The following is a 14,496-nucleotide window of genomic DNA, read 5'->3' as shown; positions in this document are numbered from 1 at the left end:
ATATGTATTTCCTAATTCTTTACCAAAGGATGAAGGTATATTTCACATTACATGCATTAAAACCGCATGAAAGAAGCCAAGAATATATAAGGTTTGAATCTAGGATAGGTTGCCATTTTTGAAACATATATAAAAACTAAATTACACAGCTAAAACAAGCATACTCTGCAGCATTAAGTCTGGTCCGGTATCTAAGGTACTTTTCTCTCTTAGGATTAACATTGGAAGCTTGAAAATTGTAACTCTGCTTGCTGCTGGAGCCTGAAACCTTATCTTCATCATCCCCTTGGTTCAACTGTGTATCACCATCTATGTTAAAACTAAAATTAGAATAGCATAAATTAAAATTACAACAACACTAAAATTAGAACAAGCAGAAATTAAATACCAAACTACAAATTAAAATTACATAATCAAGAAATAGCAACCGCAAAAGTTACATGAGAGAACACTGGAATGGTGAACATAACCACAAATAATTAAAATTATAAAAACAACAAATGATCAAAAAATAAAAAAACCAAAAGTTAGAACAGAGAACGCTGGAACTGAACTGCAAATTACCTGAGGCTCCATTCTAGATGCAGGGGACTGTGTCGACGAAAACTATGGGGCTAGACGATGGAAACGGCAGGGCTGAACAGCTGCAAACGGAAGACAGAGAGTGGCAGTTGCAGGGAGGAGTGGAGGAAGGCACGACGCTAGAGAGTGATACGGGGTTGCTGCTACGTGAAGGACGACACGATGAGCTGTTGATGCATGGGAACGACAAGGCGGCTGCTTGCGTGAAGAACGACAGAGAGAAAGCACAGCTACGATGAAGAGAGAGGGTGAGGATAGGCTGCTGCTGCCGGATAGGAATTAGAGATGAGGTTGTATTTTATTGGTAGATTGATATTAATGATAAAAAAAATTGTTCAGATGTGTTTTTTTTTTGTATGAGCAGGGGTGAGATTAGATTAGGGTTCATGATCAATGAAGTAATTTTTCAAATGTATATGAATAATGAGATGTATTTTGATTTTGATTTTTAAATTAATTTTTGTTTAATATGAAAAGGGTATTTTAGTCTTTTATAATATTAAATAAAAAATATTTTTTATTTTTATTAAAGTATAAGGATAATTTAGTAAAATAATTGATATAATATATATTTAAAAAAAGAAAAATTAATTATTGACGTAGAAAATATAATCCACGTGTCGTGTTTTAATTTGTCCACATTTTAATTGTATCGATACGTATGAATTTATGATCGTACCGTAGCAAATACAATAAAATTACTGAAAGTAGACTTTTTTTTTTAAATGAATTAAAGAGATACCCAAACTGATTATGTCAGTTATTTTATTCAGATGGCCAACTCCAACTACAAGCTAACCGTTGATTAGTGAAAACATTGGAGCATACAAGGACAACATTAAAAACACGCACAAGCTAATTAAGGTTGATAGGATACATAAATATATATGGTCTTTATCTAGAAGACATTAGGGTACACCACATCATGCGCTTGCAACACCGGTTACTGTCTTCAAGGATGAAGAGAACGACCATGAACGAATTAGATTTATCTGACGACCGCCAAGCGAACCAGCGGAAGAAAAACCAAACTTGACTCTCTCCGGAAGCTTCTCTTTCAAATCAACAACTTCTGAAATAGTAACAATTTCTCCACTCCTGTTCTTCACAGCAACACTCAATGTCTTTGATGAAGAGTCGTATATCACAGTCACCTCAACCACTGATCCACTCTGTCTATTCCACTCTACAGTCCTCAATGAAACAACAGAGTTGACATCAATTCCAACGTGACTATGAGGTGGGTCCCTATACTCGCCGTTGGAATAGGTATCAAACTCTACGCCAACAAATTCACCCACACCGCTTGGATCAGCGACTCCGAGAGCGCCGCCAGTTGCGCCGGGAGGAATCTGAGTATTTTCTGGTGCAATGAAAAAGACAATGCCGTCGGCGGGAGTGAAATCTTGATAATCCGTTAACTGGAAAGAGAAGAAGGTGATGAAGTTGGCGACATTTCCGCTGGCAGTGTCCCAAAGGCGCACGGGTGGCGCGTAGAGAACACGGCCTGTGCTGCCTGGACTAGAGAGGTCGGTGAGGAGCACGTTGCCATCTGTAAGAATGGTGGCATCACCTTGGAGTTCTATTGCTGGGTTGCCATGGCTGAAAGGGTCGAAGTTGAAGGAAACAACTTCAACTAGGTCAATTGAGTTGGCCTTCTTACTTGCTACTAGCAAGAGAAAGAAAGTCAGAACAACCCAAAATGGTTTCATGGTGGGAAATTCAATACTAACAATAAGGTTAATTAGTTTTGGAATGGTTTTGATGATTGCCATTGGGGTTTCTTTCATATATTTATACACGCATGCACAAGGGTATTGCATGCTTACGAAAACAAAATACTCTAAATATATGTATAGAGAAATTCTTTGGAGCATCAATTTTTAATATTTTCGGTTATTATTTAACTAATATAAATATTAAATTATTTTTAATTATGTATTGAAAAATTTGAATATAAATTATATTAATTTATTTGATAAAATTTTGATAAATATAATTATAAATTATATAAATTTTGTATGTAAAAATTTTACAAATATAGGTGTAAATTATTATTGACTAAATATTAATAAAAAATAATAATATTTACTGGTTATATAGCATTACTCATATGTATATATCATAAAATAAAGATTCAGCGTACAAATTTTTTAATTTAAAATTAATAATTAAAAATTATTAAATAATAATTTAGTTAAATAAATTAAATTTTTTAATAAATTTTAGATATTAATTTTATATAAAGACACTGCATGTGATTTTTTTACTGTGTTATAAAATTATAATCCCTTTTGATTTTCTCACCAACCACATTTGCCCTCCGAGGAATTGTAGAAGTAAGAAACTCTCACGCCATGAACTTTGATCTCTTTCGTTATTCATAATCATATGTTTCACTTTATTTTTTAGGATTTCAAAATATTTAATTGTTTGCAATATTTAAATGGTATATATTTTATTTGTATTAAAAAAGATAAGTAACTATCTCATTCTCAAAATTAACTTAACGGTTAAAAAATAAATTAAAATTGTCCCAAACTTATAAAAACTATATATAATAGATGAAATTTGACAATTTAAACTTAATTATATATTATTATGACAAGGGTGGAGGGTAATTTAAAACAAAAATATTATTTATACACTAAAATCAGTCACTATATAATTATGTATGAATATATATGCTGTTTAATTTAATTTAATTTTAATATATATTTTATATTCTAATACATATTTTTTATTAATGACTAATTATGGTGACTAATTTTAATGTGTACCTAATATGGTTGAATCTAAAAACAATTTTAACTTGGGGATAATATTATATAAAAAATTATGTAAGTATATAGCAACTTTAAAATTAAAAATGATCTCACACTTAGAAAAATTAACAAAATTTTATTTTTAGACAACCTAGGACTTCTTTATATCCATTTATTATATCATTAATTTAAGAATTTATTTTTAATATATTATCAGTATAAAACAGTTTTACAAATTTATTTAATTACAAATGTATCAATAAAAATGATTATTCTTTATGTATATTAACTATAAAAATAATTATCTAAAAAAATAGATATATTTAGATAATTTTGTAAAATATTTTACTGTATTAAAATTAATCTTTTATTTTTTTATTATTAATTATATTCATAAAAATATGTTTTTTTTAGTATAAAGAAAATGTTATTTATTCAAATAAGTAATTAGCTAGTATACTTTTTAGGAAATAAAGAGCGTGTAAGTTCATATACTCTCTTGGTTTTAATTTTTCAATCTCAAAGGAATTTTCATAATACCTATCTATTATTATATCAAGGGAATCAATCATTATTTTTTTTCAATAGTATTTTTAACAGATATAATAATTTATGTTTTTTTATTAGTTTAAATTTTTTTAAAAATTAATTTTATGAAATGGTATCAAAATATTTATAATTTAAAAGTTTAGAATTTGATTGTTGTTGATTTCAAGAAAAAGAATTTTAGTATAAAATAAATAAAAATAAAAAAGACCAATGAAAAATTCATCTAAATTTAAAAGAGACTTTTATATAGAAAAAATGTATTAGAGATATAATCATTTATATAATTTTTTTATTAGTTTAAATTTTTAGAATAAATAATGTTATGATATTTTTAATTTAGTAATTATTTTGATTAACTAAGTATTAATTATAAATGTTTAGTTAATAATAAATAAATTAAAAAGTACATATTTTATTTCACTTTTCTGTATATAATTTGTGAAATATTATATTGAATCATAATTATTAATAATTGGATTAGATAAACGTGAATGTCATTTAAATCGGTATTATAAGTCTTTCATTAATAAAAGATAAATGATGTACGGCGAAGGACGCTGTAACCCATGCGTTATATATATATATTTTTTAGAATTTTATTGATAAGTGTTTTGATGATATATTTCAAGTGTACTATAAAAAGTTATTATATTAAAATTACTAAAAATTAAAGTTTTACATTCTGAATGCAGTAAATATATAAATAAATTATAATTATATTCCTAAAATATGTTTTTAAAATACAAATTAATTAAATTTTTTAATTATTTCTTTTCGATATCATTAGGATTTATAAAATCAGGGTCACCAATAATCACCTCTTGTAAGATGTGCCTACCACGTGGCAACACGTTACACAAGAAGATGATGGCCGTTGGATCAAGTTCTTCATCATTGTCCTAACCCGGCAACTAATTATATAAGGTCTTCGGTTGTTGCACACAGATATCCATTTTATGTGGAGAGATTCTAATTTTATTTGTAATGTCAGCAATGAAAACGGAGGTAATACCTTTTTAAAATATGGGAAGAGGGGAGGTGTCATCTGTCATGTGATATAGTTTTGAATTTTGCATTTGAAAATGCATGTTTATAAGCACGTGATGAATACTAATAGCCATCTTAACCTTTTTTTTAATACAATTATAAAATATACTGTATCTCAATATGATTTTATCGATCTACTTATATAACTTTCAATCATACGAGAATATTATATGTTTTTTATAGTCTATCCATTGTGTTTTGAACAAATATTTCAAAACAGATGAAGTAAATGTTAAACAAAATTATTTCGCTAAACAAAGATAAACAATTAATTTTAAATTTCTTAAATAATATAAAAATGATTAAAATCATGAATATTGTTTATCAGAGGTAGTATATATTCTTTCCTTTTAATGTCCTCTTATTTTGTTTACGTCTTTCTCATCTATATTTAGAAATAGTAATTGTTAGAAATTTAACTAAGAGAAGAAATTAGATAAAATAGTTTATATATTTATTATATACAAGGTAAAGTTTATTTATAGGTGTTAAATAAATTTAAAAAATTAAAAAAAAGGATAACTATCAAATTTAAATTAACTAATATTTATAAATTATTCTAACATTCTTCCGTAAATTCAAGTGGAAGTTATAGTAAATATCTTGTTTAAACACTAAAATACTAACATACATAAATAGAATTATAGTAATTTTACATGTAAATAAAATTGAGTAAATACTCAATTCAGTTTTTGTGCATTTTAAAATAAGATATGGCAGTTCCTCCATCATCTCTTCTCACCAAACTTAATGGAAGAGACCTACGTAGTGTTTAATGTTGTTGATGTGGATGCTAAATCACTGTTTAAGTAATGTGTTGACAAATGAGGAATGGTCAGGGATCAATTTATTTCTCTATGAACAATGGTCAAGGGTCGATTTGTTCTTCTATAGACAATAATTAAGGGTCAATTTGTCTCTCTTTAAACCTCTAATTAGCGAATTTCTGGAGGTCGTTACCATTTTTGCAACGATAACTTTGACCCCATGAATTTGTTTTTCGCGCGTTCTTTACTGTTGGATAGCATAATATGGGCAGCAACATGATCCTAAGACAAAAAAAAAAAAAAAGAGAGTAAAGTATCATTTTTGTCTCCAACGTATGGAGTAAGTCCTATTTGTGTCTCTAACGTTTAAATTGTCCTATTTGTATTCCTAACATTTGTAAAAGTGATTCAATGTTATCCTGCCATCAATTAGACATCATGAGCTTTAGTTAGAGTTCTAAAAATCTCTTCTTGAAGTTAGAATACTAATGTCTGGTCAGAACCAATGATCCACTCCAGATAATAACTCATTAAAAGTTAAAACTAATCCCTGCAACATTTACATAATTCACTATTTTAGGGACATAATTGAACCTGAACACAAATTTTGGATACAATATTAAAATCGAACACATTCAAGTGAGAATAATTGAAAAATACAATCTGATCTATTAGTATAATTGACGGCAGGATAATATTGAATCACTTTTATAAACGTTCGGCATACAAATAGAACGATTTAAATATTAGGGATATAGATAGAACTTACCGCAAACATTAAGGATAAAAATGATACTTTACTAAAAAAAAAAATCAGAACATTTGTCCCTAAACCAAAAGCATTGTATCGCTGATGAGGGATTTTAAATAAGCAAAATAAATAGCTGAAACAACAAAATATATGTCCTTAACTCCTAGAGATAATATCCATGCTAGTAAAGTCCAAGTTATCCAATACCAATTCTTCTTAGGTGGCCTAAGTCTTAGAGGCTTTAAACTTAGAGTGTACACAAATTAGAGAAGCTTTGATGACCGTCCTTGAACTTACAACAAATATGGTATTTGTTGATGTTACACCATCTTTAATCGTTGAATTTGTTATAGTAGTTATTGGCCCATTCGATGGGTTTGGTGAGTCATAAAGTCTCACCTGTTTGATTTGGAAGAGTAATAAAAGATTTCAACTGAAATGAATCATTCCTAAACAATATAAATTTTGGTTCCGTAAAGCATGTGAAATGACATTATTTTTTTTGGGATAAATTAAAGGAGGACAAATTGATTTTTGACCATTGTCCTTAGAGGGACAAGTTGATCCTGACCATTGCTCATAGGAAGACAAATCGACCCTTGACCATTGTCCATTCGCCAGCATGACATTTAACGGAAACTCAGCATCCACATCGGCAACATTAAGTGTCATATAGGTCTTTTTCATTAAGTTTAATGCGAAAAAATGACGGAGGGATCGCCATGACTCATAGCAGACATGAACAGGGACTAGGACAAGTCTATTTTTCGTACATGAATTTCCTTGTCTTATTTTAAAATGGACAAAGACCAAATTAGATGTTTACTCAATAAAGTTGATGAAACTGTGCAAGAGCATATGAAACTATTGTAAAACTTAGAATGCAAGTAGAATTGCAGAAAGTTGTGGTGCAGATAAAATTACAAAAATTCTACAGTAAGCGGATTTACTGGAGAAATTGTGAAAATTTGGGTTAAAAAAAATTGCTTATGCAGATAGAACTATAAAAAATTATGAAGCAGACAGAACTATTAGATAATAAAAAAGTTAGTGCTACTGGTGACAAATCTAGTTTCAGAATGATGACAAACTTAATGATAAAATAGATAATAGGGCATAAGTTCCCTTTTAAAGATAAATTGCTTGAGTGGTGTATCGAGGAGTTTAAATTTCAAATCGGAATGCCGTTTGTTTCTTTAAGCTTGGCGGGAGATAAGGAATATAAAGGTGGTAATGAAGATGGTGTCATGATGATTGGGTTAAAAGATGATGGTCAAAAGAAGATATAAAAATATGAAAAATTATAGGATGAATATCTATTTCGATCTCTGATAGTTTTTTCGAAGGATTTTGAGGTTCTCGAAAAAAAAATATTCTTTCTAGTTCTTGATACTTAATTTTGTGAGATTGATTAGCTCTTCTGTCAATAATTTTTTTTTGGAACATATTTATGTGACACATTAATTACTAATATATCCTTCATTTAATTTTTATAAGTAAAAGAAATTTAAAACCTACTAATGTTTTTTAGTTTTACATAGTAAATTTAGCTAATAATTATCCTTAAAAGGAATTTGCCAATCTTAATTGGTTCTTAATGGATAAATCAACCGTTTAACATGCCGTATAGGCTTATTCTATTAATTAATACATGGAGAACGAAATATTGACAGAAGAGCTAATCAGTCTCATAAAAATAAAGATTAGAGACTATATATATATATATATATAATGAAAACTTCATTATCTTTTAAAATAATTGTCAATGGCGTTAAAATTTTTTTTTCACAAAATTATATGTATATGAACAATATTTGTTCTTAACAGAATTTGAGATAATAATATTAGATTGCTAAAAAAGAATACTATGCTTTTAATACCATATTACAAACAAAACGAGAAAATTAGAAAAATATATAGAGTATGTATGTTTACTATTTATAGTCTCCCTCATATGATTTAATTAAAGTCTATTTATAGGTAGTTAACAAATAAAAAAATAAAAAAATAACTACTACCAAATTTAGATTTAAATATAAATTCTAATCCAATTATTATTTAAATAATATTATAATAGTAATAATAATTTGGTTTTATATTGATAATATTATTTTTAATTTAATAAAATTAATTATAAATATATTTAATAAAAAATAGTTAAGTCGATAAAACTGTTTTCAAGCATCTCCATGTGATGGGTGTGTCATAATTCCATCTTCTCTCTTGTTGTTACTATGCCAGGTCATGTGTGGGGTCGAACTCATCGATGCATACAATCATTTTAGCATAGGAATTAAGAGCAATTAGTGCATCTGTTTCATTGGAACTTTCCTTAACCGCCGTTACCAATCTATTCTATCTCGACTTGAAACTTCGGTTCCACAAAATCTTCATTCAGTTAGGTTTGCATTCTCTTGTAATACAGCATATAACCATTCAAACAACAATCAATTTTCATCGAGTTTAGACCCAATTTTAAAACTAACTTTTTCGCTTTATAGTGGCTCCAGGGGATGCCAGTGGTCCCAACAAATAACTCTTGTATAATTTGACTCTGACTTAATACACATCTTTCTAAGATATGTAGACAACTTCGAATGAACGCACCCCTCAACACAAAGGTTTCGCGACAAATTCTAATATATGACAAAATCTCTTTGCCTCCAAGTTAGGCTCTTGTTCAGCCTCTTCCATTTTCGTAACACCTATTGCATCAAACACTATCTCGTTGTATCTCTCTTCCTCCCAATTTATTTCTTCCATATTTAGTTCTCTCACCACTTGAACACTCGTTGATCGACCATCGGATCTATTCAAATTCGAGGCAGACCAGTTAATTCCTTGCTCGTCCACTTCTCTGTATTCCATATTCAATACCTATCTTTGAATCCATTACGATAGAGGTGAAGTGTTATATCTGAAGGTCCTAACCACTTAGTCAGCTAACACTTATAACACGGACACTTAGATATCCCTTCAGACCTAAACAGTTCCATGTTGAAGATATGCACAACAAACGTGTCAACTCTCTCAAAGAGTTTAGGGTTTAAAACCTATCCCGTCTATCGTTATTCCTATCATACATTCATAGACGATGACTTGAAATTATATGGCAACACACACCCTAGAATTCAACCAACAACACAACTTATTAAAATTTTTAGAAAATTCGGCAGAGTGTATCTTGTAATTAGAATCTCCCGCCAAATATAATTATTATTTTCTCTCAAACCAAACATGTTTTAAACAATTTAAATGATAATTTAGCAGAACTTCTCCTTAATTCAGAGACATCCATCAAATAAATATAATATTGTTCGCATAGGAAATAGCTGCAGGCATAAATTATAACATACACGCATTCAATAAAATATCAAATCCTAACCGTTCTAGTGTGCAACCCTCTTATAACTCCACAATTTTCCAGCAAACAAGGGTTTCGAGAAGACACCACTACGCGACTTTCTCCGACTTCTGTCCTAAAACTCTAGCCTAGAAAAAATAAGTCCAACATAAAATTTAAGCAATTCACTACATTTAGAGATAAAAAACTAACCTGGAATATTACTGCACAAAATATAAAAAAAGCAAACTTCAACTGATCTCAAAGAAAATAATACCGTCCTAATAAAAATGATAACTTATTAAATTCACAAGCTGAAACTAATTCAGATACTAATTTGAAAGAATAAATAAAACTCGTTATTCCAATTAAATAAAACCTAATTCTAATTTCACCCAACTAACAACAGGCATCACAAAAATAAGCGACATAAGCTCAATGCAATAGAAAGAAGCTTATTCACTAAACTCAACTAAAATCTTTCAACAGCTCAAGAACTCTTAATCTCACCATACTTAACCTATCCTAACATGATTTAATTTTTACTTACATTAAACTAACACAACTCCTAATCACAAACTTCATTAAATAAATTTAATCACTGATTTAACAAAAACCCTAACAAAATACCAAACTCACAAAATAATCTAGAAAAATAAAATAGCCATACAAACAATAAATCTAATAATAGTGACTGTAAGGTCTCTTTAACGGGTGGTAACAAAGGCGGCAGTGACGGCAACGTTAACAGCAACCATGGCGAAAGATGCGGCAGGGACAACAGTAGCAGCATTGACGACGACGTGCAACAGCGGCGACAATGGGTGCTCCAGGTAGTGAGGACGACGACGACGTGCTCCTGGCGGTCACGACGATGACAACTTCAATGGAGAGGAAGAGAAAAGACCAGAAGAGAGAGATAGTGTTCGCAGGAGTGAGGGGGAAGGATTTTGTGTTTGAATTTTACCCTAATTTCACCGTTGGATTAATCCGCCGATAAATTACCAAAACGATGCGTTTTACTAAACCGTGATACCGACGAAAAATTCGACGGTAAAATTAGCGCAGGTGAGTTATGTTTTTGTGCCATTAATTACCGTCGAATTTAGCGATGGTAAAGCTACTCCGACGATAATCATTTCTGGTAACAAATCTCTCCTCTTATCTGTCAGAACCCGACAATAAATCCACCGGTAAAAGTCAATACTAAATCTAACAGTTCTCAGCACTTTTCTTGTAGTGAGGATTTCAAATAAAATACTAAAATTAATATATATCTGAAAGGCATTTAAGTAATTTTTTATAACAAAATTATACAAATCCCTACAGGATAGGATTCGCGCCGCCCCATTTATTATACGAATCGCCGTTTTCCATCCTCGTAGAAAGAAAATGCTCCTTAAATCTATCTTCCAATAGATAAATCTCTGTAGATACTCGTTCCACTGGAGAAACTTACCATATGCCTATTCATTATATGCACTACAAGGAATACACATTTTAGTGGATGTTTTTAAAGAATTTGTGGTGCAATTTAAATAGCTACTAAACGGATTTGCAGTATTTGGTGGACTGCCAATCTTTAAGGCGTTAATATATAGATTCATGACAATTTCTAGCAAATACTGATATAATTGTTGCTAACTAAAATATCGTGGCTACTTGTTTTTATGGCTGTGACTTAAACTCAAATTTGTCATTTTTTGGCCGTTTTAGATCGCTACTATTTAGAAACATAAAGATTTTCATTGTTTTTCGTACTGAAGAAAGACTTAAGTACGTGATATATAAGCCCATTAATTAAGGGTTAGAGTAGTGTTGTATTATAATAAGTAATTATCAAAAAAGATTATAATCAAGTTATCCTTATTAAGATTAAAATAGGAATACTACTCTTTCTTTTTTTCTTTTTCATGAAAAAAAAAAAAACATTATTCTTCGTCTTATTTTTTGTCTCTTTTTTTTAACCTTCTTTTTTTTAACCTTTATTCATGTTACCATCCTGCCAAAGCTATAATATAGATTATATATATATATATATATATATATATATATATATATATATATATATATATATATATATATATATATATATATGTGTGTGTGTGTGTGTATTTTCTTTCTATTTTATATGTTGATTTGATAGAAATTTTGTACTATTTGAAAGCTTTCTAGTTCAATAGCTTGAAACTCAAGAAATGCAGCAAACCTGAAGATCAGAGCAGAAAGCATAAGACTTGAAAACAGAAAACGAATTGACAGAAAATCAGAAAGCTTGCATTAGAAGAAATCTATTAATAGATGAAAATGTGAATTAGCAACTACAATACTCTATGCTAAAGAATATATATATGCATAGAGTTCTTAAGCTAGACTTGGTCAATAACCGAATTACAACTGCTATCTCCAAAATCATAACTACTCTAACTAATCTTGATTTTCTTGAGCTAACAAGTCTTTTTCTTCATCTTTGGGATCTATATGAATTGCTGATATGTTATTACAAAACAGCATGACAGAATCAATGTTTATGTTCATGAACTTCAACAATCCACCAATGAGCAAAACAATTGCACAGTAGGCACGTCGTGTATTTAGACCCAGTCTTCATTAGTATAAACAGAGATGTTAATGTTGAACTTGGTGCTAGCTGAAAAATCTAAAAGAATATATTATATAATAAAGATTACACTTAATATAAATTGAAAGACAAAAAATTAAGAGGATATATTTTTTATAGAGAAAAGTACCGTTTTTGTCCCTAATGTTTACGGTAGGTCTTAAAGTTGTCTCTAACGTTTAAATCATCCTATTTAATTTCTTAACGTTTCAAAATCGTTTCAATGTTGTCTTGTCGTTATTAATCTATTAACGGAATTGATGGTGGGACAAAATTGAGACAATTTTAAAACGTTAGAGATTTAAATAGGACAAAAATATTAGAACAAAAGGATAATAAATTTTAACGGAATGAATTATATTACTAATTTAAGATTTTTACTCATATTTGTAAGATGATTAGTATATAAACTTTTAGAAAAGAAAAAAAAGAGTATGTACATATATAATAAAGTATAAATTATATTTTTTTTGTCTCTATTATACCGAACTTTTTTAATGTTTGATTTAATTAAATTTTATTTTTAATTTCTTAATAAATTTTAATTTTTTCAATAATTTTAATTTTTTTGGGACAAATAATTACTTAATTTATTTTTTAATTTTGCTTTTAATAAAAATAAGTTTACTTAGAAAAAAATAATGTAATTAAGAGTAAAATTACAAAATTAATTGAATAATTATTTATCGTAAAAAATTGATATTATTAAAGAATAAAATTAAAATTTATTTTAAAATTAAAAATTAAACCTTAAATAATTTCGATACATTAGAGACAAAAGGTATAATTTATACTTTTTTGTCTATGTATCATACTCGTTTTTTTCGCAACTTTATGTACTAATTATTCTACAAAGTACAAACATTTTATGATGCGTGAAAACCTTTAAAAATAAAATTATCAAAAATAAATTTATTTAGAAGAATGAAAATAATGTGATTAAGTACAATTTACTTAGATGTGATTAAAAAATAATTTATTAACTGTATACCGTAAAAAATTAATATTATTGAAGGATAAAATTAAAATTTATTTTTATATATTATTTTTTTTCGAACATTTTTGTCCTATTAAACCTTTAACATTTTAAAATCGTTTCAATTTTGTCATGCTATCAACTATGTTAACAACTCTATAACAACAAAATAATATTGAGACAATTTTAAAATATTAAAAACTTAAATAAAATAATTTAAATGTTAAAAATACTTTTAAAATTTATCCCAAATATTAAAGATAAAAATAATACTTTACTTTTTTTATATTCTGTTAATAGTTCTCTAACAAAAAAAAATAATATTAAACTAATTTTAAAATATTAAAAATTTAAATAAAATAATTTAAATATTAAAAATAATTTTAAAATTTATTCCATACAAAAATAATACTTTATTCTTTTTTATATGAGAAAGTATTGGAACCAATACTAATTGTGTACAATATGTACAATAGATTAAAAAATACAATTAAAATTAGATCATTAATTAATTATTTAATTTTAAATTTTAAAATTTACAAAAGTAGGATTAGTATTTAAACTCATTCACACTACATACGATTATTTCTAATCTTATCGTAACCTCCAATACACGTCCAAAATTCACTGTCATCTTCTCCGATCCTCACCTCACGTCATTGAATTCTTCGCCGGCCATACCGACGCCGCTGCATCCTCCCACCAACACCGTCCTCACTTCCGCCGGTCAGCCCAACGTGCCTTGCTCTCCGACGCTCAGCCTAAGGTTGTTACTGCTGCTTTCGCGCCTCTCTTCTGAATTTCTCCCATTCCTTCATGCCTCTTCTTATCCAAACATGGTTTAACTTCTTTCATGATTTGAGCCCTATGTTTCACAACAGTACCGCTTTCGTCATGCATAGTCTTTTAAAACTATGTTTTACCACAATAGTTGTTTCTTCTGTTTATTCATTTTCTTCTTCTATTTTAATGGTCAATTTAGGATGGTCATTTTAGTAGGTATGCAGATGGTTATTTTAATTTTTATGTAGATGATTATTTTGATTGGATAGGATTTAGTTATATATAATTAAAATATGTTAAATGTTCAATTTAT

General features: G+C 28.6%; 1 protein-coding gene across 1 annotated transcript; it reads right to left on the bottom strand.

Annotated features, from left to right (window-relative positions):
- Window positions 1-1,321: 1,321 nt before the first annotated feature.
- LOC130948671 (galactose-binding lectin-like) lies at window positions 1,322-2,330 on the bottom strand. Its single transcript, XM_057877510.1, has one exon. The coding sequence runs from the start codon at window positions 2,292-2,294 to the stop codon at window positions 1,506-1,508; it is 789 nt and encodes a 262-aa protein (XP_057733493.1). The 5' UTR covers window positions 2,295-2,330; the 3' UTR covers window positions 1,322-1,505.
- Between the last annotated feature and the right edge of the window lie 12,166 nt (window positions 2,331-14,496).

Source organism: Arachis stenosperma, chromosome 9 (assembly GCF_014773155.1).
Source record: "Arachis stenosperma cultivar V10309 chromosome 9, arast.V10309.gnm1.PFL2, whole genome shotgun sequence".
NCBI classification, from domain to species: domain Eukaryota; kingdom Viridiplantae; phylum Streptophyta; class Magnoliopsida; order Fabales; family Fabaceae; genus Arachis; species Arachis stenosperma.
Note: the sequence above shows the minus strand (reverse complement) of the source record. Positions and strands in the feature narration are given on the sequence as shown.

What these genes read in the sequence shown, in the direction of transcription:
- LOC130948671 (XM_057877510.1), bottom strand. Translation starts at nt 2,294, where the DNA reads ATGAAACCATTTTGGGTTGTTCTGACTTTCTTTCTCTTGCTAGTAGCA.